General features: G+C 44.9%; 1 protein-coding gene across 1 annotated transcript in view; it reads right to left on the minus strand.

Moving 5' to 3' along the window:
- The window catches only part of gabbr1a (gamma-aminobutyric acid (GABA) B receptor, 1a), a gene marked incomplete at both ends in the record, with an annotated part of 141,100 nt that overhangs the window by 12,563 nt on the left and 103,822 nt on the right, over positions 1-24,715 (minus strand). Inside the window, 5 exons of the mRNA XM_083644699.1 lie at positions 917-1,045; positions 5,132-5,259; positions 12,133-12,226; positions 15,877-15,984; positions 19,185-19,301. Of these exons, the coding sequence (XP_083500825.1) occupies positions 917-1,045; positions 5,132-5,259; positions 12,133-12,226; positions 15,877-15,984; positions 19,185-19,301 (576 nt within the window). The remainder of the gene's footprint in view (positions 1-916; positions 1,046-5,131; positions 5,260-12,132; positions 12,227-15,876; positions 15,985-19,184; positions 19,302-24,715) is intronic.

Genomic DNA, 24,715 nt, shown 5'->3' on the forward strand with positions numbered 1-24,715 from the left:
TTTTTTGCCAGCCCCTGCCCGTCTAACATTCTCTGCACGTCCATGCTGCTGTATAAAGGGTTATGTGATGAGAGGAAGTGAACATGGTAAACAGTGAACATGGTTGAATTTAAAATAAAGCACACTAATAATAATAATAATAATAATAATAATAATAATAATAATAATACAACCAATGTGATTTCAATATGGCTCTGGCTTTCACATCAGTATTGTTCTATGGCATAGACCTAGGCATAGAATCTATGCCTTGTTCATGTCACCTGCTTTCATATCAGAGCTCTGATGAGTTGGAGGAGGTGGTGTCTAAAAGGCATGTATTTAGTGATGTGTGTAGTTCTTCATAGATCTAGCTTCTTAATCTTCCCCTAAGAGTGCACCAAATTGATGCATTTTACTTTAAAATGTAAAAAAAAAATCTTCCGGGGTGGCATGCCCCCGGACCCCCCTAGAGGGTCGGCGGTCCACATTTTATTGTGCCCCCCCCCCCCACCTGTGAAACCAGGTATTCACCCTTGACTATTAGAGGTATAAAAGTAGAATACTAGAGGAATAAATGCATTTGAAACATTTACAGTATTTAGATCCAGAGCAGAGAATTGTAGTGCGCTGTCCTCTGCAGTAGCCACGGAGCTTCTGCCTCATGTTTAGCAAGTGATTAAACGGTTTATTGAGTCATGTCTAGAAGGGTACCTGAGTCTATGGTTATGATCCACAGTTCATGTTTGGAAGAGGCTCATGAGGACTGAATGGATTTCCAGAAGTCTGCCATTTTCATGCACCCTGCAGTATAAGCTCTCTGAACTAGATTCCCCACAGAGACCGAGGTGAGTGTGTTTGACCTTTGCCGTTAGTGTGCAGTGAGTGTACTTTTAGTGTGTGCAACACAGGTGTCAGCCATGATGAGTCAGAGCACCTTGGGCACAAAAAGCACCACCAGAGTGATGTAGACGGAGAAGACGACTGCCAGAGACGCAAAGCCAAAGGAGGCATCCTGCTGTGAAGAGAGGATCATAGTCACCGGAGCCGTGATCATGCACAACACCTGCAGGGAGAGATAGGGAGAGACACAGAAAGCGAGAGAGAGAGAGAGAGAGAGACCGACAAAGAGAGAGAGAGAGAGGCATAAAAACATGGAGAAGTTGGAACAAAGAAGAAAAAAATTGTATAAAGAAAAGTGCAAGTGAGGTTTAAAGTAAAGAGAAAGAAGGAGGCATATAGAGGAGAGAGAAATAAGATTTGGAGAGCGAGTGGAGGAGGAAAATCACATCCATAAAAGCATTAGGCATGTGTTTATCATGTTTATCATGTGGCATGAGTGCATGTGTTTATCATTGTGAGTAGAGCTCCCATGTGAAAACATGTGTTTATCATTGTGAGTAGAGCTCCCATGTGAAAACATGTGATTTATCATTGTGAGTAGAGCTCCCATGTGAAAACATGTGTTTATCATTGTGAGTAGAGCTCCCATGTGAAAACATGTGTTTATCATTGTGAGTAGAGCTCCCATGTGAAAACATGTGTTTATCATTGTGAGTAGAGCTCCCATGTGAAAACATGTGTTTATCATTGTGAGTAGAGCTCCCATGTGAAAACATGTGTTTATCATTGGGAGTAGAGCTCCCATGTGAAAACATGTGTTTATCATTGTGAGTAGAGCTCCCATGTGAAAACATGTGTTTATGTGAAAACAGCATTAAAACGTCATGAGTGAAGTGGAGGTGGCGTGCTGACAATCAGCACATCGTCGTCTCATCAGGGCTTGAAGAGCTCACAGCTGAGCAAAGAGGAAGGAGGCCCTATTTTCACATGCCATTAACTATTAACATGGCCATGAACAGAGAATGATGTGTATATCATAACATAAGATGATATGATTATATTATGGAATAAGCACGCAAGCTCTCACACTTGTTCAACCGCATTTACGACTCTCATAAATAACCATGAATGATAGATCAATGATAAACCCTTTCCTTGGCAGGATGGGGGGGGGGAATCAATTAACTACATATCAATAAAGTATAAATTGATGAATGCTTGGATGCTCGTTAAGATAGGGATAGGGGAAATATCTTGGCAAGCAGAGGAAATGATGTAAATAAGCAGTTCAGAAATAATAAAATTGTATGCATGCCACTGATCCAAACAGAAAACTCCTCTGTTTATGGGTAAGTGACAAAAATATACTTTATCCACATATTTCACATCAGTTCCCAATTTACCCTGTGTCAAGAGTGCCAGCAAATGGAGTATTTGTCTAGTGCAGGAACCTAACATAATAGCAGCTATTTCAGTGGAAAGTGCATTCTATGTGCCTCTGTTTAAGGTGATTCACTTGTTATTAACAGCTGCTGATCCCCCCCCCCACTGACTGCTGTATGTTCACTGTGCTTTAGAGCCCAAATGGGTACATTTTCAAGCTTATTCCGGCTATAGGGCAAGGCACTTGCTCCATGCAATGCATTGTCGATGTGTTCTCTAAAACACATAAAAGTAAGACTCCATAATCCACACACTGTTCATCATTCCCCTCCCATGCGTATGCTGCAGTATAAAGCTACACAGCCTCCAGCTACAACACTAAAGTACACTTGAGTTGTATGAGATTTCAGCACTATCAACGTTTTGTGATACCAAACCCCTATTGTGTATATGAATAGCTCTGCCAAGGAGGTTATGTTTTCAGTGCTGTTTGTCTGTATGTCTGTCTGATTGTTAGCAGGATTATGGAACTTGAAACTTGAAACTTGGTGGAAGGGTGTAGCATGGGCCATGGAAGAACCCATTACATTTGGGCGCAGATCCGATTTGACTCACAAAATGAGCATAGCATACCTGACTAGAAAAAATGTCAGGCCTGGAGGGATTTCGAACCGTACTTCGACCACAACGGCGGGGGCCCTTGCTGGCGATGCTAAACTTTTAGCTAACCTGTTCGCATCTATGTTCGCAATGGCATCCCAAGTATCATCATACTATTATGGGATGCGATGCGAACAGTTGTATTATGGGATGTGCGTTTCCCAGGCAACGACACACATTGACATGTTTTGGAACAGCGGTGCACGCTGGCACAATGCTCCTAAAAGCAAAATGCTTATTGTTTTGAATGATTTGGCATCTTCTATTACTGTCAACACTGTCAACACCAGTATTGCTGTATTGTAATAATATGCCATAAAGGTTTATTGAAATTTTGGGGAGATTTTTTTTTTTTTTTTAATTCTTTTTCGGGGCTGGCGGGGGCGCCGTTGGCCTGGCGGGCCCGCCAGGCCTGTAGAATGGTAGGGGAAACACTGAGACTATTGGCCTTGGCTGTGCTATCCGAGTGCCCTTCTGGTTTGAGATGTTCTGAAGGATGAATAAAATCATAAGCCAACTTGTGGAAAAGGTATTTAGCTTGGAAATTTCTGTACCATGTACTGCTCCAACAGGCCACTCTTTCTATCTACATGTAGTTTTCAGTCATTTTTGCTGTGGTGCTGTGATCCTTTGCCTGATGTAGGTATGTAGGGTGTAGGGCACACAATTAGCGACAACCTTAGTGTACACACAGCTCATTTAAAGGAAAGATCCACCCTTGGATACTTGCTGACTTTTTTGCTGCATTCACTTTCCCTCAATCTGTCTACTTCTACTTCAGTAGTGACATTTCCCAGAATGCCTTACAGTGGTGTAGGTGGGGAGAGCAAGAGTGATAGTAATAGTAAGAGCAGAGAGTTTTTTAGTTTTGAGTTTTTGAGTGTTGGCACAAAACACAACACGTCTTGTGGCTGCAATACATTCTGGTCTATTGAGACCATGAAATAACAATGAGTGGGTACGTATTGTTCCAAAACAGAGTAGGCTACTGGCCAGAAAGTGAGTTTTGAAGGACACAAATCTCAGAGACTGAGTCACCGGTACTGATCAACGGGGTCCACCTGCTATGCCGACCACCTGCAGTGCCGAGGGCCCACAATGCTGACAGCCCAACACATTTCTCACTCCCAACTCGTCAAGCGTCCGATGTTAGGTTTAGGCGTGGGGGCTGCGAGAGGTTAGGTTTAGGCGTGGGGGGTGGGGTGGGAGAGGTTAGGTTTAGGTGTGGGGGGTGGGGTGATAGAGGTTAGGTTTAGGTGTGGTGGGTGGGAGAGGTTAGGTTTAGGCGTGGGAGCTGGGAGAGGTTAGGTTTAGGCGTTGGGGTGGGAGAGGTTAGGTTTAGGCGTGGGAGCCGGGAGAGGTTAGGTTTAGGCGTTGGGGGTGTGAGAGGTTAGGTTTAGGCGTGGGGGCTGGGAGAGGTTAGGTTTAGGCGTGGGAGCTGGGAGAGGTTAGGTTTAGGCGTTGGGGGTGTGAGAGGTTAGGTTTAGGCGTGAGGGCTGGGAGAGGTTAGGTTTAGGCGTGGGAGCTGGGAGAGGTTAGGTTTAGGCGTGGGAGCTGGGAGAGGTTAGGTTTAGGCGTGGTGGCTGGGAGAGGTTAGGTTTAGGCGTGGGGGCTGGGAGAGGTTAGGTTTAGGCGTTGGGGTGGGAGAGGTTAGGTTTAGGCGTGGGAACCGGGAGAGGTTAGGTTTAGGCGTTGGGGGTGTGAGAGGTTAGGTTTAGGCGTGGGAGCTGGGAGAGGTTAGGTTTAGGCGTGGTGGCTGGGAGAGGTTAGGTTTAGGCGTGGGGGTGGGAGAGGTTAGGTTTAGGCATGGCGGGTGGGAGAGGTTAGGTTTAGGCGTGGGAGCTGGGAGAGGTTAGGTTTAGGCGTTGGGGGTGGGGGTGGGAGAGGTTAGGTTTAGGCGCGGGGGTGGGAGAGGTTAGGTTTAGGCGTGGGGGTGGGAGAGGTTAGGTTTAGGCGTGGGGGCTGGGAGAGGTTAGCTCCAGCCGGTCCACCGACACGCTGCACGCCGCCTTGCTCAGCTGGTTCTGCTTGTGGGCTATCGGCATTGCGGGCTGTCGGCACATAGACGCGGCACCCTGATCAACAACCCCATCAACCCCCACAGATATATCATGGTCATACTGCGCTACAGTGCAGTAAACATGTTACTTATTGTCCCTTAAACGTTATTCAGCGTCTGCAAAACAGGCAAAGGAGCAGAAAGCAGACACTGGCACCCAGATGCAGGAGTTAAGGCATGAGAGTGTCATTTCTTTTCCGGACTCACAGCGACGTTGTAAATAGCCATCCCCACGGCCCGATGGTCATTGATTTTCTCTGTGGAGACAGATTTGGTCTCGTAAGCCAAAAATATGCCCAGCAGCAGCAGCAGGCCCTTGTAGCCGTACACCACGCCTAGAGGAGGAGGGGAAACAGAGGAAGAAAGGGGTTAAACCAGTGAGTGAGTGAGTGAGGGAGTAACGGAGAGCAGGAGGGAGGGAGAGAATTAGTGAGTGAGTGAGCACATGAATGAGTGAGTGAAAGAGTGAGGGAGAGAGGAGTGTGTGGGGGGTGGGTTGGAGAGTGACTGAATGAGCAAGATAGTGAGAGAAAGTGGATGAATGAAAGAGTGAAGGGAGAGAGGAAGGAATGAGTGGGTGGGTGAGTGAGTGAGTGAGTTTATAATGTGACTAAGGCAATAATGCAGAGCCTATGTAAACACCATGCTCTAAATACCTCCGCCAAGGAGGTTATCTTTTTGGTGCCGTTTGTCTGTCTGTCAACAGGATAACGGAAAAACTACTGGTATGCTTTTGGTGGAAGGGTGTAGCACGGGCCAAGGAAGAACCCATTCCATTTTGGGGCGGATCTGATCTGACTCACAAAATTTGCATATCACAGCTAGGGGTGGGGGGAAAAATCGATACACACAATACAATATCGCGATATTTTGCCTGACGATATTGTATCGATATTTGGACGCCAAGTATCGATATAATTTTTTTTTTTTTTTTTGCAGGCCATGCCATGCCAGGCCACCGGGCATCTGCCCGAAGTGCCCGATGTTGCAGTCCGTGCCTGCAGTGGTGTATTGAGTCCAGAGAAGCTTAACACATTCACTGCCAACCGTTTTTTTTTTACTGTAGGTAGCTTCTGCCAAAGGGTTTTTTTGAGGATTCTGGCTCATCTTTCAACAGCCGAGGATTATTTTCTGCTAGGATTTTGTGGACACAAAATATCTCAAAAGAACTAATAGAATGTGTGCTTTCTCTGTCTAAAAGAGTTAGTTTGTAGAGTTAGTAGTTATGTATGCATTAGCAGTTGAATACAGCATGGTTTCAGAGATTTTTTGAGAGTTTTGAGATAAATGGATTTTTAGAACCACCTCACGTGCCTGTGATTATGGGTGCCCTTGGGCAAGCGTGTATACTGTATTGTGTGTGTGTGTGTGTGTGTGTGTGTGCGTGCGTGCGTGATTCGGTAGAACAGGCAGAACAGTCACTTTAACGATTTATTTTTGGCATCAGTGAGCCATCAGACATCTAAACAATATCGTTCTGAACATATAGTTCCTCCATAAGCACCCCCACCCCCCTCTCCTTCAAACTCCTCCCTCCGTAGGTGTGTCTCTGGTGGCTTTGCAGTGTTTGTCTCACAGGCGAGTTTCTGCTGCCTGCCTGTCTGTGCTGCTGCTGCTGGCGCAGTCTGGATTAGACTGTAAAATCGGGCTCGTTCGTTTCTGGGTTTTCGGGTGTGAGCTTTGATGAAGCTGCATGCGATTCTTTCTGCTGGTGTTTCAAAGTGTGTTGCACCCATAATCTATTATGCAAATTTGCAATCCCCCACCGCCAGCTCCGAGCGCGAAAGCGAAAGCGTTTTCGCCAATCCATTTTCATGAGAATGGCTTCCTCAAGCGGCTGTTTTTTCTTGGCTTTCTCTCGTCTGGAGAGCACTGTCGCCACTTAGTGGGTCGGTAAAATAGATTATACACATTCAATACCTCCAATATTTTAATAGGAGATGTAAAAGGGTTAGATCCACGTCCCACCGTCAAATTTTTTTTTTTTTTTAAAGACGAGATATCTCGTCAACGGCAGTCAATGGGTTTTTTTTAAGATTAGATATCTCGTCAACGGCAGTGAACGTGTTAATAATGTAGCCTACATGTGGGGCAAAAACAAAACAACACAAAAAAACACTGCATGTTTTACTTCCGGTGAGGTCAAGGAAAAGGTAGGAAAAGGAGTTAGACAATATATCGAAATATCGCAATATTCAATATATCGCAATACTAGCATATCGCAATATCGCAATACTATCGTATCATGACTCAAGTATCGTTTTAGTATCGTATCGTGGGCATCTGGTGATTCCCACCCCTAATCACAGCAGACTGGACTATTGGCCTTGGCGGGGCTCTGCGCTCTCTGAGTACCCTTCTAGTTATACTAGGCATCTCACGTGCTACACGCGCTCGATTTCAAAGATTTAAACAAACCACATGAAACAAACACTGTCTACTTGTAGCGCGCTCGATTCCTAGCAGCGGCCTCGCCCGACCTGCAGTTCGCCGAGCTGGCCCTGCAGCCTCACCCTGGCTGCTCCATCTCCTTGATGGCATACTTCAGGGATGCTGGATCACCTGTCCTGGAGCTGGCAACATACAGCTGTCCATGGCTCACTGTCGCTTGTGTGTATGTGTGTGTGTGTTGACATCATCACTGGGACTTTGTGTGTTTGTTTGTGTGTGTGTTTGTGTCTGTCTGTCTGTCTCTTGTGTGTGTGTGAATTTACTGATGATGTCATCAGTGGTTTATGACATCACTGATGATGTCATCAGTGGTTTATGACATCATGATGTCACAATGCCTATGCCATCATTAGTGATTTATTTGCTTTATTGCAAAGGGAGGCATTTTGGATTCACGCCCTGCAAACAGAACACCCTAAAGGTCTCAATGAGGAGCTACTTCTTAGCTGTTTTCTTTAAAACTTAAAAAATATATATATTTTTTCTATTTTCTATTCTTGATATATTCCTAATGTATTTATGATCCTATCAGTTGTACTGAGAACAATAGGACCCTTTTTATCTGTTTACTACAAGTAAGGTTAACCAACCTCCTCTTACAGTAAATTGTGCTTCCAGCCCAGCACTTGAGCCCATTCTACGTTTTGGTATTGTGAGGTTCTTTATACAGAGCCTTATTGGGAAATACTTCTGTCTTGGAGGCTTTAATTGTATAAACACTTGTACTTGTCATTATTGTAAAGTTATTATTCTAAATGCTTTTCTAATTCTTGATAATCAGAACCTTGCTTCTACTGGTAAGGCATATTGTGTTGTAAAATGTTTTATTTACTAATTGATTGTACTTCCGGCTTGATTGTATTTAGCCGTGTTTTTTTGCCTGACACAGCACAACACTGAGGAAGGTCTTTGACTGAAACGTCCGTTGTCTGCTGCCCAGGTTTGAGGATAATAAATCATACGAAAAGACATTTGGAGTGCTGGCTTCTCCCTTCTCTGAACTATTTGCTTGCCCTGCACCCAGTGAGTTTTTAATCGATTTTGAGTGTGCTCGCAACCTGTGTTTTTCAATCATCAGTGATGTCACAATGCCTATGACATCATCAGTGGGACAAAAATTTAAACAAAGAACAGAGATTGCCCACTTGCTCCCTTTTATAGATATACTAGGCATCTCGTGCGCTCGATTCCTACGCCCTGCAGCTTGCCCAGCTGGCCCTGCAACTCGCAGGAGCTCGCTGCTCCTTGATGGCATACTTCAGGAATGCTGGATCACATGTCCTGGAGCTGGCAACATACAGCTGTCCATGGCTGAAGACGGGTCTGAAGCTGGACTCCCACTTCTTTTTTGTGACATCACTGATGACTGATGATGTCACAATGGGATTTATGACATCACTGATGATGGCACACACATCACAGATTTATGACATGACTGATGATGTCACAGTGGGATTTATGACATCACAGTGGGACATGGGACAGACAGAGAGACAGAGAAACAAACAGAGCCCTAGCAGCTCGCATTCGCGCCTTGCCTCTCAATCCGCATACAGTTGATGAGGACACATTGCATTTACACTTGTGTTTAATGTGTACACAATGCATCCCTGACCACCTCTGGAGGTGGTTTGGCCGATCAGATTGCAATCCATCTTCAATGTGTCTTGGGGGCGTTTACACCTGTACTTTCAAGTGGTCAAGCACAATCTGATTGCAATCTGATGACAGAAAACGCATGTTAATGCCAGGTGTAGATTGCCTCAGAGAAACAGAGAAACAAACAGAGCCCCAGCTCCCATTTATATACTGATGATGATGTGGTCAAGTTGCGTATGTGTCCAGCTCAGTGTCACATGGAGTGAACTTGCCAGACATGGAGACGACTGGGTTTTCAGATGACTGCAATGGTGACGTCACGTGTTTTAGATGAACGTCAGATAAAAAGTAAGGAGGCAGGATTTGTCAGAACAACCGAACAAGTTGTCGACTCTGCTGGAAAGCAGTGAAGACTGCAGACTCCAGTGACAACAGCTCTAAGCCAAACACACTACCACCGTCTTAATGAAATCTAATGACTTTTCTTGGCAATAAAACCTCCAATTCCCACAGCTCTCTCTGGGCAAAAGAAGTAAGTACTTCACAGGACTATTATGTGGAGTTTTCTAATAGTAGAATAATGTGAACAGGTTCATCGCACAATGCCCTTACTTGCAGAATTGGCAATAGTGGCATTATTGTGTGCATGTAAGCGTAGTGAGAGAGTGAGTAAGAGAGAGAGAAAAGCAAAGATTAAGATGAAACAGATAGTGTCGAGCAGAACGCTTGAATATGTAGAAAGCCAATCAGAGCCAGACGGACTGACAGAGGAAAGAGGAGAAAAGGGAATGTGTCCGTCTATAGAAGTTTGACACTTCTTCACACTGGCCATTGTTTCTTCTTTATACTGCTTGATATTAATCCACTACAGAGTCCTTTCTTCTCAGAGAGAGAGGAAATGCCACAGGGCAATGGCCCAGTTTGTGACCCACATAATTTATTTGAATTTCAACACCATTATACTTTCATAAGAGCTGCCATGCTTAGAAAGACAGGAGAGAGAGAGAGAGAGAGAGAGGGAGAGAGACAGAGAGAGAGAGAGATAGATGGTAGTGACGGAGAGAAATATGAGGCGATGAGACCATAACATGAAAGTACGTGAGAGGGAGACAAAGCGAGAGAATGAGTGACGGGGTGAGTGAAGAGAGGGAAGGAGAGAGTGAGTGGGATGACGAAAGGAGGGGTGAGGGGGCTGTGATATGAGACCTGCTTAATTCAGACTGAATGGTGCATGATGTCTGTGCGTGTGTGTGCGTGGGTGCGTGTGTGTGTGTGTGTGTGTGTGTGTGTGTGTGTTCTTGTACAGCTATCATAGTGAGAACCAAGTGAGTTTTATACCTGGGAAGTGAGGACATTTTATGAAAGTGCCGATATTTTGACCGGTCCTCACATTCTTCAAACAGCCCTTTGAAGGTTAACACTAGGTTTTAAGGATTAGGTTAGAATTGGGTTTAGGTTAAGGTTAGAGTTAGCGTTACAGCCCAAACACACCAGACGCCTATCCGACACTGAAGCAACGCTGAAGCAATGCCTCGGAGAAGCAGTTCCATTTTGGCGTCCTTGCTAACAGGGGAGACCGATCACACCGGCCGCAGAGCATTGCCTCGCCTCGCCGAAGCGATAGTTTCGGCGTCTGGTCTATTTTTCACACGAGCCGCAAGCAGTAAGCAAGCAGGCAGGCATGAAGTTAATGCAAGTTGTAACCGGCGCGGGGCAAAAGCAGAGCGAGGCGTGGAGCAAAACAGAGCGAGGCGTGGAGCAAAACAGAGTGTTTCTGGAGTGAATGGCAAGGCTCCTGCTCGACGCTTCCATGACGCGCTGCTTCTGAGATGCTTTTTGGTCTGAACCAAACAAGTGTTAGGCATTTAGTGTGATGGTTAAGGTTAGGGTTAGGAGTTAGGAGTTAAAGGGATAGTTCGGTTTGTTTGAAGTTGGGTCCTATCAGCTAGTCACATACACTAACGTAATTAGGTACAGTGTTCTGGACGCTGAGCGCAGTGTCTAACGAGATCCGGCACCCAGAGGAGCAGCCTCGCGCAGCCTCACCAGCTTTTTCTCTCTCAGTACTGGGGGTCAACAACTAAAACGTAATTTAGCCACCTAAAACACCTAAAACAACGCCCACCTAAACAAATCAATATCTGTGTACATGCACGCTCTATTTTGACAATTTTCAGCGCTTTACTTTTCCGCAAAACAGCAGTTTCATTCGGCACTGTTTTTTCTCCCAGCCGTACAACCACCGTATTCCTCCGCTAAAGCCAGCACAGAGCACAGAGCCACGGTTTACAAAACAGGAAGAAGAGAGATAAAACACTGACTTACTTTAGAGACAACAAGTCACCTGGCCTCTCTGGTCTGGGTCGTTTTCCACAATTTATCCTGGGAATGGTGAATAAGGTTTGCAGCCAGGGCACCCAGGCATTTAGACAGCAGGCGCATCTCTCTGCCTGTTCACTCTCTGCAAAAGTTCCTCTTCTGTATTCTCTCTGGTTCATAATTGTATCCTCTTGTCACCAAGGTGAATGGCATATCATCCTCGCTATCAAAATCACTCATATTTTCGTCCGTGTATTCTATTTGTTGTGTCTTCAAACCGGGAGAAATAAAATAGCCTACCCCCAAATAACTGCGGAGTAATCCAGTGCTGCGGCTCTGACCTGGCTTTTACATGGTAGTTGTACGGTTTGGAGAAAAAGCAGTGCCGAATGAAACTGCTGTTTTGCGGAAAAGTAAAGCGCTGAAAATTGTCAAAATAGAGCGTGCATGTACACGGATATCGATTTGTTTAGGTGGGCGTTGTTTTAGGTGGCTAAATTACAGTTATAGTTTTAGTTGTTGACCCCCAGTACTGAGAGAGAAAAAGCTGGTGAGGCTGCGCGAGGCTGCTCCTCTGGGTGCCGGATCTCGTTAGACACTGCGCTCAGCGTCCAGAACACTGTACCTAATTACGTTAGTGTATGTGACTAGCTGATAGGACCCAACTTCAAACAAACCGAACTATCCCTTTAAGGAATGCATTATGTCAATGAATGTCCTCAAGATAACTGTACTGGACAAACACATGTGTGTGTGTGTGTGTGTGTGTGTGTGTGTGTGTGTGTGTGTGTGTGTCAGCAGGAGTAAAAGTAAGAAGAAGAAGAAGTCAGGGGAGATACCGAGCCACGTGTTCATCTTCTCTGAGCTGCAGTGTTCTAGCAAGGGCTGAATCAGGACGTCCTCATCTCCTTTAGGGGCCTCCCTAGTGAACTTCTACTCACACGAGGGAGAGAGAGACAGAGGGAGAGAGAGAGAGAGAGAGAGAGAGAGAGAGAGAGAGGGGAGGATAGGACGCAAGAGCAGAGACAGGGAGAAAGAGAGGAAGATAATGAGAAACGATGAGACAGCAGCACAGTGGAGCAGGAGGTAAAAATGTGCAGTAAGCATAAAGGCAGAGTGACTGTATAGCCAAACTCCCTTGGGTGCACAGGTCCCTCCCACAAGTCAGATTGGGACGACTGAATTAATATACAAGGGTGTCAGATATTCAATACACATACACCCCCCTACTGTCAAAAGTTTGCAGACACTTTGCCTTTTCTACATTTTCAAAGCACTATTTGATTTTCTGTGTTATTTTCCCAATACATTTTATGCTTTTGTTAGCATAAAACAGAAAGCATAAAACAGAAAAAGTGATTGTTGGCATGAAGAAAGTGTGTGCACGTACGTAAACACCATGCTCTAAATACCTCCGCCAAGGAGGTTATGTTTTTGGTGCCGTTTGTCTGTCTGTCAACAGGATAACGGAAAAACTACTGGGATGCTTTTGGTGGAAGGGTGTAGCACGGGCCAAGGAAGAACCCATTCCATTTTGGGGCGGATCTGATCTGACTCACAAAATTTGCATATCACAGCAGACTGGACTATTGGCCTTGGCGGGGCTCTGCGCTCTAGTGCCCTCCTAGTTATACTAGGCATCTCACGTGCTACGTGCACTCGATTTCAAAGATTTAAACAAACCACTTGAAACAAACAGTGTCCACTTGTTCCCTTTTAGATAATTAGGCATCCTATACGTACGAACGTATAGGCATCTGGTTAACCTGACGCTGCCAGATGGATGGGTTTGCTTCACATTCTGTTTCACAAAGAACTTGTGAACTCAATACTGCCCCATCTGGCGGAGTCAGGTTAGGCATCTGGTAGTGTGGAGGTAAAAGCACTCGCCTACCACCGTGGAGACCCGGATTAAATTCCCGGCAGTACTTCCGGCTTGGTCAGACGTTTCTACAGAGACAACTGGCTGTGTCTGCGGGTGGGAAGCCGGTGGGGTATGAGTCCTGGTTGTTGCACTAGTGCCTCCTCTGGTCAGATGGGGCGCCTGTTGGGTGGGGGGGGTTGGAATATCGTGATTCTCCCATGCGCTACGTCCTGTCGGTGAAACACCTCGTTGTCAGGTGAAAAGTACCGGCTGGTGACTGCACATGTATCAGAGGAAGCATGTACTAGGTTACTGCTCCCCCCAGATCGGCAGAGGGGGGGCGCAACGACCGGGACAGCAGGGGGAATTGGGGAGAAAATGTGAGAAAAATCTGAAAAAACGTGAGCAAAAAAGGAAAATTGATCTTGATACTGAAATTAGAGTTGCATTGATATTCATGAGATACTATCAAACACTAAATTCATTATTCATCATTCACTCATTATTATTATTATTATTACTATTATTAGGGGTTCAAGCCCCGAAAGGGCTGAAATCCTATTGTTTTTGTGCCGGTTTATTAGGGGTTCAAGCCCTGAAGGGGCTGAAACCCTATTGTTTTTGTGCCGGTTTATTATTCTCGTTGTCCTTGTTCATCTGCCCCGACGCAAATTCCCGTGAGTTGGTAAATGGTAGAGACCTGAAATTTGGCCCAATGACAGATATTAAGTGCTAGTTTCTGCTCAAGAAATAGTTTTCGAATCGGCCTGAAGGTAGCGCTATAATCAAAGGTTTTACCTTAAAGGCCATAACTTCCACGCCATTTGTCCGATTTTCAAACTTTTTCTTGGACATGTTCAGGTGAACCTGCTCTACAAATTTCTCTCAAGGACCCTCAAGGTCCGTCTGGAAAATTTTTGAGATATTTGGAAAAGTTTGGAAAACACATTTTTGACATCTCCTCCTAGACCGTTTGAACGATTTCCACCAAAATCGCCAGGAAGCCTCTATGGAGCAAGCTCTACAAACTGCCTTTTTGAAACCTTTGAAATCTACTTTAGTTTTGGAGATATTAATCGTTAAATTTGTGAGAGGGCGTGGCCTCTCAGCTAAATTGTCATAACTTCATGATAGATTAACGCATCTTCACGAAACTTGTTGATCTTCGGAGACCATCCCAGACCATGTGTATCAAATATTGTGCAATTCGACCAAAAGGGGGCGCCACAAACACCAGAAATGGGTGTGGCCTAACACAAATTAGGCCACATTTATTCTTGTTGTCCTTGTTCATCTGCCCTGACGCAAATTCCCGTGAGTTGGTAAATGGCAGAGACCTGAAATGTGGCACAATGACAGATATTGGTGGCTGGTTGCTGCTCAAGAAACATTTTTCGAATCGGCCTGAAGGTGGTGCTATAATTGAAGGTTTTACCTTAAAGGCCATAGTCTGTCAAAAAAATAAAAAATACAGAGATACAACACACATATCCATACAGTATAAACATACTGTTCTATACCCTAGTGATGTGTACATAGTTGAGTGGACTTCAGCCATCTCTTCACTTGACCCTTAAACCTGCCTAGTGTTGGGCATTCCCTTATGGCCGATGGAATTGTGTTCCAGAGTTTGCCACCCTTGACAGACAGAACTGTCTGGGCAAAGGTGGTGCGCCTGTATGAATCAGAATCAGAATCAGAAAGACTTTAATGATCCCCGGGGGGAAATTGGGACAAGTTACAGTAGCTCGCTCACAGAACACACATAGCATAAATAAAATAAAAATAAACCGTAGTAAATGGGATAACACAATCGCCTCTAAGGCTCTGATGGTTCTGGTTGTGGATCCAGATACAGGTCTCTGATTGATGTACTCATGTAGCGGGGGAGGGGCAAGGCCATTTAGTACCTTGAAAACGGTGCATGCATATTTAAAGGAAATGAAGTTATTGAAACTTAATAAGTTGTGTTTGACCAGGATGTTACAATAGTGGTAGAAGCGGGTTTTTTTTTTATCAAATACTTTTAGTGCTCTCTTATAGAGTGACTCAAGTGATTTGAGTGTGGATGTGCACGTGAGAGACCAGCTGGTCACACAGTAGTCCAGGTGAGAAAATATCATAGCATGTAAGAATGTCCTGGCAGAACCTACAGACATGCTGTGTCTAATGTGTTTGAAGTTGAGCAGGTTGACTGAGTTAGCAACCTTTTAAAAGGTCAGTGTGGGGTCTAATATCACACCTAGGTATTTAAATTCTGATACTAATTCCAGTTCAACATCATTGAAGAAAACATTTGAGCGGGTTGCTGCATGAGGACGTTTGGTGAACATCATGCAAACCGTTTTCTTGGTGTTTAACAAAAGGCAGGATTTGGAAAACCAAAAGGGGGCGCCAAAAATGCCATAAATGGGCGTGGCTTAACACAAAAAAGGCTGTAACTCCACACCTGTTTGTCCAATGACCGCGAAACTTGTCAGATATATCAAGGAGGATGTCCTAGTCAAAATCAGAAGTTTTGTCATCTGCGCAAAGCTTGAACCCCTGCTATCGCCGCTTGCGGCTATATTTATTATTATTATTCACTCATTATTCAAGTCACAAATGCCAGAGATATAATTCCAATTTCTGCCTTTTCACATTACATTAACCCATGTTTTAAATCCTGTTATTTGTAAGATGGGATCAAGGACCAGAGGATCCTGTCTCTCACACTCACCTCCACCGTGATGTGCAGAGGATCCACGATCTGCCAGATCATCAGTGATAGGAAGTCGATCGCCAGCAGCACTCCAACTGTTGCATAGAGTTTCCATGGCTCCAAGTGCTGCTGGGAGTTTGAGCGCAGACACACACGCGCACGCGCGCGCACGCACGCACGCACACACACACACACACACGCACACGCACACGCACAACAACAACAATCATCATGTCCAAGGTCATCGCAAGCCAGGCCACAAACAAAGACAAACAAACAGGACAAATAATACGACAGGCGTCCTTGTGATTTCTGGATGACCGGGCACAAATTGGTTGGTGTCTTTCTTTGGTTGTGTAAGTGTGTGTATTTTGGGAGTGTGGGTGTATTTGAGGGCATGTGTCAGTTTGTGTGTGTTTGCAGTCGACATAGAGAAAGTTGCAACTCTGCCCTCTCAAATAGGGCTGGGCAATATATCAATATTATATCAATATTGTGATATATGAGACTACCGTAGTCATCATCTTAGATTTAGCATATTGTGATATGGCACACGTGTTGACTTTTCCTGGTTTGAAAGGCTGCATTACAGGTCATTTTCTGAACTTACCAGACTGTTGTATTATTTGCCTTTATCCACATTACTGATGATTATTTATCAAAAATCTTAAGCAAAAATAGTCAGGGAAGGAAACCCTGTCTGCATTTTATTTTGATCACAGTCTCGTTTTAATAAAAGTGCGCGTGACATCTCACATGTGGTTTTGAGTTACAACTGCACATTTAGCCCACTTTGTAGAAAATACAGATATATCATGTATCGCCATTCAGCCTAAAAAGAGATATGAGTTTTAGTCCACATCGCCCAGCCTATACTCTCAAATCGTCGAACTGAACTGACATAATTTTCCATGATTCCAGTATCATCGGCTATTATTGTGAACTGAGGCTATAATGGAAGAAACGCAGCCATAACCGACACAGGCAGCGAAGAAATATGAGCTCTCCCACTTGGCTCCCTGTCTCTTTCCACCAAACATCCTTTTATTCTTCATTCAGCCACGCTGGCTTACTACCAGCACCTCCAACACTGTTAAGAACCGTTCAACCATGCAATGACTAAAAAACAGAAAAATAAAATAAAGAAGAAAACGTATTCACGCAGCAATCCCGGGTGGCTCCTCACTTGAGTTGCATGAAAGCGATTTGAAAAGCGCTCGTTTCTCGCTCGTCTGACGCGCGACAAAGTTTCTCAAATACTCTCACGGAGCTCACTGGCAAATTGCCCTTGTGTGGACATGGAGAAAGTTGAAAGTCAACCCGATCCGTTGAGCCTTGGCTCCAATAATAAAGCCCCTGAGGGTTGGATTTCTGCATGGAACTTTAATACTCATCCATATTCATAAATATTCCATAAATGGCTTAATCTCGTATTCTTCTGATTAGGTCTTAGAAATTCCCACAACACATCACAGACTGGCAGTATCTCGCCGGCTCCAGGAGGACACACTATCTTTGAGGGGAGGCGCGCATACACACACACACGCTCGCGCGCGCACATGCACGCACGCACGCACACACACACACACACACACACTCAAACGCACTAGCATGCATAATCAAGCTGATGACGTGGGTATCAAGGGTCTGCTTGACTGCGTGTGCATGTACTCATGTGTTCCCAAATACTGTACCCAGTGTACAGTATGTATGCCAGTGTCTGTCCAAACCGCCTTATCCCTGTGCTCTCGCTACGTAGTGAACAATGGCGGCCTCTTAGGAGCTCATGTGACCAGGAAGCCTGTCAAGTTTACAATAGCAGGGGAACTTTTTGTATCAGCCGGTGCCACACATGCTGCACGCCGCTCGGCCTGGACTTCCTCCCTCCTCCTCCTCCCTCCCCTAGGAGCTTATTTTTTCCTCCATCCCGCCATCCTTCCCTAGGGCTGACAATGAATATTAGAAATTTGATTATATATTTGAATTGTAAAAAAAAGAACAAAGTAAAAGAAGTGTGTGTGTGTGTGGGGGCTGTCTAGCCTGTTAAAACCATTGTGATCATGTGAACTCACATTCTGCTTCGTACTACGGGTCAATTTGGACTTCTGCCTGCCCCCAGCAATTTCCAGAACTTACAGTACAAAGTCCATGGACCAATCAGGGACCTGCCTCGTTACAATGTAACCGGCCAATCAGGGCCGCCGTTGGCAAAACAGTAATGGCGTCTTCCGAAACAACAAACAGTAACATTAACATTAGTAGAGTAAACACAGCCACAAGTGCAGTTATTGCAGAAATAGACTCAATAACAATTGAATAAACAAGAACAAGAGTATGCACCAGTGGAGTTTGGATTGAATTTGGTGACACTGATTGGCTGAAGGAGTTGTCTGTCAAGGCAAGTACACCCACTGAAATCGATGTGAGCAGCTGGAAGTCCAGACTGATACGTAGAGCCAGAGCCGTGTAGATAGAAGAGTCGCGACATCTCCATTCACTCCAATCGACCAGTTTTTTACTCTCAAGAGTTCCAGGAAGTAAGGTCCTGGATTAAGCAGCACTGTTGAGTTGCAGCAAAATGGACAGTTTATGTTGTACATAGATTTTTTTTTCTTTCTTGAATCAAATTGTACATTATCAGCTTTATTTTAGCATGCAAAAGTAGCGCGAGACCCTTCTTTTCCTGGCTGTTCATTGGCTAATGAGTCATGCATTTTGGTCCTCCTCTCTCTCTAGAGGACACTACGTAGAGCGAAAGAGAATGTGATGTCATGTGATCAGGACGGTTTTTACGAGGCTAACGGCTGTCTGCCTCACATGTTCTCACGCATGACGGACAGGATTCATACCTCATTTTCATTGATGTCAAGCTGAAACAAGAGTGGTAATGATGGCAGAGTTCACAACAAGGAGGTTCTGGTTCACATTCCAACTCGGCCACAAATAGTGATTTGCAAAATATATATATATACTTTGGATTTTGGTCAGTAGATTGGAAAATTGTGGAACCTCGAGATAAAGTTGTTTGCAAGCTATGTAAGCTACATTTAGCCTACCCTTCTACCACTAGCAACCTGAGGCTATAGGCAAAATACACGGAAACTACAACGAAAAGATTGTCATTGTTCCATGTTCATCACAGCTCACTCGGACCGAATGTCCGTTCTATAACGATGTTACACCGTAAAACTTCATTAAACATTATTTTATAATTATGTTTATGTAGGTATGTAGACGACAGAATATAATTCAAATATTGAAAATAATAAATCATTGACATTTGAATGGGATTATAGAGGAAGATTGACAGCTCTATCGCTCCCTACCTTCTTCTTCTCCTTCTTCTCGTCCTTCTTGGTGAAGAGTGTATGGACCCACCAGATCTTGGTGAACATGCTGCCGTATGCCAGGCTGAAGCCCAGGCCCAGCAGCCACAGACGGAACTGGAGAGGACAGAAGAGAGAGGTAGAGGAGAAGAAAGTAGGCTCAGCTCCCAGACAATTGGAGAGGGGTTCCTCCGTATATAACCCCCCCACTAAAAACATGCAGAAGATCAGATCGCCATCGTCATCGTCATCCGACCAGTGACGACAACATCCGAAGTTGGTCCCCAGGCGCTGTACGAGAAAGCGACCACTGCTCCTGGCCTGCCCCCCGGAGGAAAGGACATGCCTGGATGGGTTAAATGCAGCTAACAAACCTACACCCCTTTGTCACATTACCAGAAATGATGCTCTCTCCCCATCATCTTCAGTAGTTAAACAAAGTGGAGATACAGAGAATCACTTTGTAACAGGGAGAGAGCTTTATAAAACATTGAAAATGAAGCAACTAGGGGTGTCAACGGTTACAAAATTTTCTAAACGTGTACACGGGACCTTTTGGCACCGTGTAACCTAACCTGTTGTTATTGTGTGTTTTTCTTTTTACCGCATTTGCGCTATATAATCGCTTTAGTGGGCACTGTTGCCATTCAAATACCTCCCGTGTGTCTGTTCCCTCTTTGTTGAACTCGTTGTCTGGTCCAGAGCAGAAGTAGCAGCAACATTCGCTGTCATTACAGTTGCGGGTACTTCTGGAACGATGTTGTGAGTTTTCGAGTCACAAAATTGTCCCTCGATGGTTTCTCCGCGAGGTCTCGCACGCTTTATTAACGTTACATTGTGACCGCCGCGGTCACATCGGCCATGCGTCCATTATGTGCAACGTTACTGCACTAATTAGTGTAACGTTAAAGTTATCATCTGTAGCTTACAGGCAGCATTATCACCTCTAAACAGTTTATTTTTGATGAGAAATTAATGATTGCGAGTCCAAAACACGGTAAAATCATTGTCAAAACTTTATTTGAAAACGTTATTTAAAAGGACAAAAAGAACACGGGTAGTCGGTTATTGATTTTTCTAAACGCATATGAATGACTATCCGGTTACACGTGTACACGGTGACACCCCTACAAGCAACGTTGCATTATTTGATTCCATTTTAACCATTTACATGCACACGACTTCTGCATGTCACTGCCAGTTCTGCATGAAGGGCTGCCCTAAAGACTCTGGATTGGTTCTGCAATGCAGTTGTTTTTACTCAACTCTAATTGTTTCCACCCAGTCTTAACAATGAAAGCTTGGAGAAAGTCCTCAGTCTCTGCTTGAGCAAAGCAGATAGAGACTGAGGACTGAGTCCTCAGTGGAAAGAGGATAGAGGAGAGAGGAGAGGAGGAGAGAGAGAGGGAGGTTATGGACCGTTAAACAGCAATGAAGAAAGCAGAGTTGAGTGAGATGGAGAGCGAAAGAGAGAGAGAGAGAGATAATAAAAGTTGAAGGAAGAGCGAGGGACTGGAGGAAGAGAGAAATGAGACAGAGTGGGGTCAGGTCAGAGGCAGAGTACGAGAGAGAGAGAGGCGTGAGGGGAATAACTGGATGGGACAGAGAGCAGAAAGGCGACAGAAATGTAAATCCAGTGCAATAAATGTCTGGCTCTCGCCTCCGCAACACAAAGACTCGACGCGGCTGACAGAAACACGCTCCCACTCCTCATTAGGGCCGGGTGCTGGCGGTCAGAGAATTTTTTGGCGCCAGCTGAATCACGTCGATACTACTGCTACAACTGCTAAAAATGTGTTAAAGGACTCGCTGAAAAAGTGTCATCTGACACCGTCGTACATCCAATCCATAGACGAAAATATGGATGGAGTCACCGTGACATCACCCATTGGTGTTTGGACCATGGATCTATTATATTAACTGGATAAAGGTATAGGTTACACCCACCCATTCATGAAGACTGCTCATTGGCGCATGAAGCAAATTGAAGGGGGTTTTCTTCCGGGTTACAGAGGCTGCCATTGGGCCCAAAGGATGTGCGCATGTCTGCTTACGTATTCCATGATGTCTCCCACCAGAGAAGTGCCTTCATGTGATGAGCAGAGCCAGTCAGAAAAGTTGAGAGCTGCCATTGTGTTGTTGCAGACGGTAAGCTTATTTATCGTACATTTCTGCATGCGATGTCACCACTGATTGATAACTATTTAACTTCTGACAACTTTAGAGCAGCTTAGAGGTGGGTAGCCGTGGTTGCAGATTTCAATTTGACAGTATTTTGATCAAAAGAAATTGTAAGCTCCACAAGGGGGGTCGCCAGCAGACAAAATGTGGGAAAATATGCTCTATTCCCGGGTAACAGCTGGGAAGGAGCCAAGTAGTCTCCTCACAGACCCAGCTTGTGGTCAAATGATACAAGAATTATGGGGTTTATATGCATAATGAACACATCTTTATTGCTGTTGGGATTGTACGTCAAACGGCTAACAGGCCTGTTTACCCTATAACTAGACAGTAATTTAACAAAACTAGGCTACAACTGAGCTGTAATCTTGATGAGAATAACTTTAGCATTTTTCGTTTCCTCAGGTGAATGATGAAGACCAAGAGGACAGCTGCTGCCCGCTGTAGTCTGTTGACGCCCAGGCTATGGGTCAGGATTGATCGGAGGATTTTGTTGTTTATTGTTTTCATCATAATAAACTGAGACAGCTTGTAAAGATATCTGTGCCTCTTCTTCATCAAAATGCATATGTTAGACCCCATCGCTTATTGTTATTATTAACTTAAAAAATATATATTTTCTCTGATCTCAAAAATGTTTGTTTCAAATGCCACATCACGGACCTATGCAGTAAAAAAGCCGATGTATTGTTTCCAAAGTCTTCTACCTGGCTATTGAGCGCCTTGTTATGATTTGGTGCTATAATAATAATAATAATAAAACAGACGACAGGTGCAATACTGTAAGTACAAATAAGGAGTAAAAAAATATATACAGTATATATAAAACTAGAACGACCGCAACGCGGATTTATGCCTCCGCATTAGTTCATTCTGGAGTCCAAATCGCCATTTGAGGCAAATTGGAAGAGATTCCGTCAAGGCGCTCCTGTGATGTTGCGTTACAGAGCTTGGAAATTGGGTGTGTGAGAGGTCACAGTGAGCGTGAACTTTGACCACCAAAATGTAATCAGTTCATCCTTGAGTCCAAGTCGATGTTTGAGACAAGTTTGATTAAATTCCGTCAAGGCATTCCTGAGATATCGCGTTAACAAGCTTGAAAATGGCGTTCGAGAGCTCACCTTGACCTTTGACCTTTGACCACCAAAATGTAATCAGTTCATCCTTGAGTCTAAGTAGATGTTTGAGGCAAATTTGATGAAATTCCGTCAAGGTATTCATGAGATATCGCGTTAACTTTACTTACTTTTACTTTACTTTATTTCATTTGGCAGATGCTTTTATCCAAAGTTAACAAGCTGGAAAATGGCGTTTGAGAGGTCACAGTGACCTTGACCTTTGACCTTTGACCACCAAAATCTAATCAGTTCATCTTTGAGTCCAAGTCGATGTTTGAGACAAGTTTGATTAAATTCCGTCAAGGCAGTCCTGAGATATCGCGTTAACAAGCTTGAAAATGGCGTTCGAGAGGTCACAGTGACCTTGACCTTTGACCTTTGACCACCAAAATCTAATCAGTTCATCTTTGAGTCCAAGTCGATGTTTGAGACAAGTTTGATTAAATTCCGTCAAGGCATTCCTGAGATATCGCGTTAACAAGCTTGAAAATGGCGTTCGAGAGGTCACAGTGACCTTGACCTTTGACCACCAAAATCTAATCAGATCATCCTTGAGTCTAAGTCAATGTTTGAGGCAAATTTGATGAAATTCCGTCCAGGCGTTCCTCAGATATCGCGTTAACGAACCTCGTACGTCCGTACGGCCGGCCGTACGGACGTACAACCCGGATCCATAATGCCTCCGGCCTGGCTATCGCCGGCGGAGGCATAAAAAGGGTATCTGCACAAATGTCTGGCAAAACCACAGTCAGGGAAGCCCGATCAAAAATACCGTCAAGACACACATACATTAGACACACAGTGGAATGAGTCGTCAACTCGGCAAGTTTAGGAGCTATCTCACCCCACTGCAATGCAGTCTTTCATAGTCTAGTTACATTACTTAATATCTTGCACTGCTACATTACATTACGTCATTTGGCAGACGCTTTTATCCAAAGTGACTTACAATAACACATTTTTGTCAGCAATAGAGCAATCAACTATGTAGCACAGTCTATGATAACTACAACTTCTGAAGGAACAGTGGTACAAGTTAAGGTTAGTTTTTTTTTTTATTAAGAGAGAGAAAGAAGTTAGATCAAGAAGGGCCCAGATGGAGCCTGAAAAGGTGTGTCTTTAGTCTTTTCCGAAAGATCGGCAGTGATTCGGCCGTCCTGACCGAAGGTGGAAGCTCGTTCCACCATTGAGGTGCCAGGGACGACAAGAGTCGCGAACGGGATGAGCGACTTTTGAGCCCCCGTAGTGAAGGAGGGGCGAGGCGTCCTGCGCTGGTGGAGGAGCGGAGGGAACGGTGAGAGATTTGGAGCCTGACCATAGATTGTAAGTACCGAGGGGCTGTCTGGTATACTGCCCTGTAGGCCAGAACCAGTGTTTTGAATTGAATGCGTGCCGAGATGGGAAGCCAGTGAAGGTCCCGGAAGAGGGGAGTGACATGAGAGAATTTGGGTTGGTTGAATACCAGTCGGGCTGCAGCGTTCTGAATGAGCTGAAGCGGTCGGATGGCTACAGCAGGTAGCCCAGCCAGAAGAACATTGCAGTAGTCCAGGCGAGAGATGACAAGTGCCTGGACCAGGAGTTGTGTCGCTTCCCTTGTGAGAAACGGACGGATTTTGCGGATGTTGTACAGGGAGAACCTGCAGGAGCGGGCAGTTGCTGCGATGTAGGCTGATTTGGACAGCTGATTGTCGAGGATCACTCCAAGGTTCTTAGCTGTTTGAGAGGGAAACACGGTAGTGTTGTCAATGGAGATGGAAAGGTCAGTGAGGGGACAGTCTTTCCCGGGGAGGAAGAGTAGCTCTGTTTTCCCAAGATTCAGCTTGAGATGGTGGGCAGACATCCAAGCACCAATGTCTTTCAGGCATGCAGCGATACGTGCCTCGATTTGGGTGTCTGAGGGGGGAAAGAGAGGTAGAGCTGAGTGTCGTCAGCATAGCAGTGGTAAGAGAAGCCATGAGATGAGATCACATGGCCCAGAGATCTGATATAGAGAAGGAATAGCAAGGGGCCCAGGACTGAGCCCTGGGGCACACCTGTGCTAAGAGTACAGGATCTGGATAGGGATCCTCGCCATAGAACCTGGTATGAGCGGTTAGAGAGATAGGAGGCAAACCAGGAGAGTGCAGATCCTGAGATGCCTAGATCAGAGAGAGTAGAGAGAATAATCTGATGGTGATTCACTGTATCAAAAGCTGCAGACAAGTCAAGGAGGACAAGGACAGAGGAGAGGGA

This window comes from Poromitra crassiceps (assembly GCF_964638095.1).
Source record: "Poromitra crassiceps genome assembly, chromosome: 1".
NCBI classification, from domain to species: Eukaryota; Metazoa; Chordata; class Actinopteri; order Beryciformes; family Melamphaidae; genus Poromitra; species Poromitra crassiceps.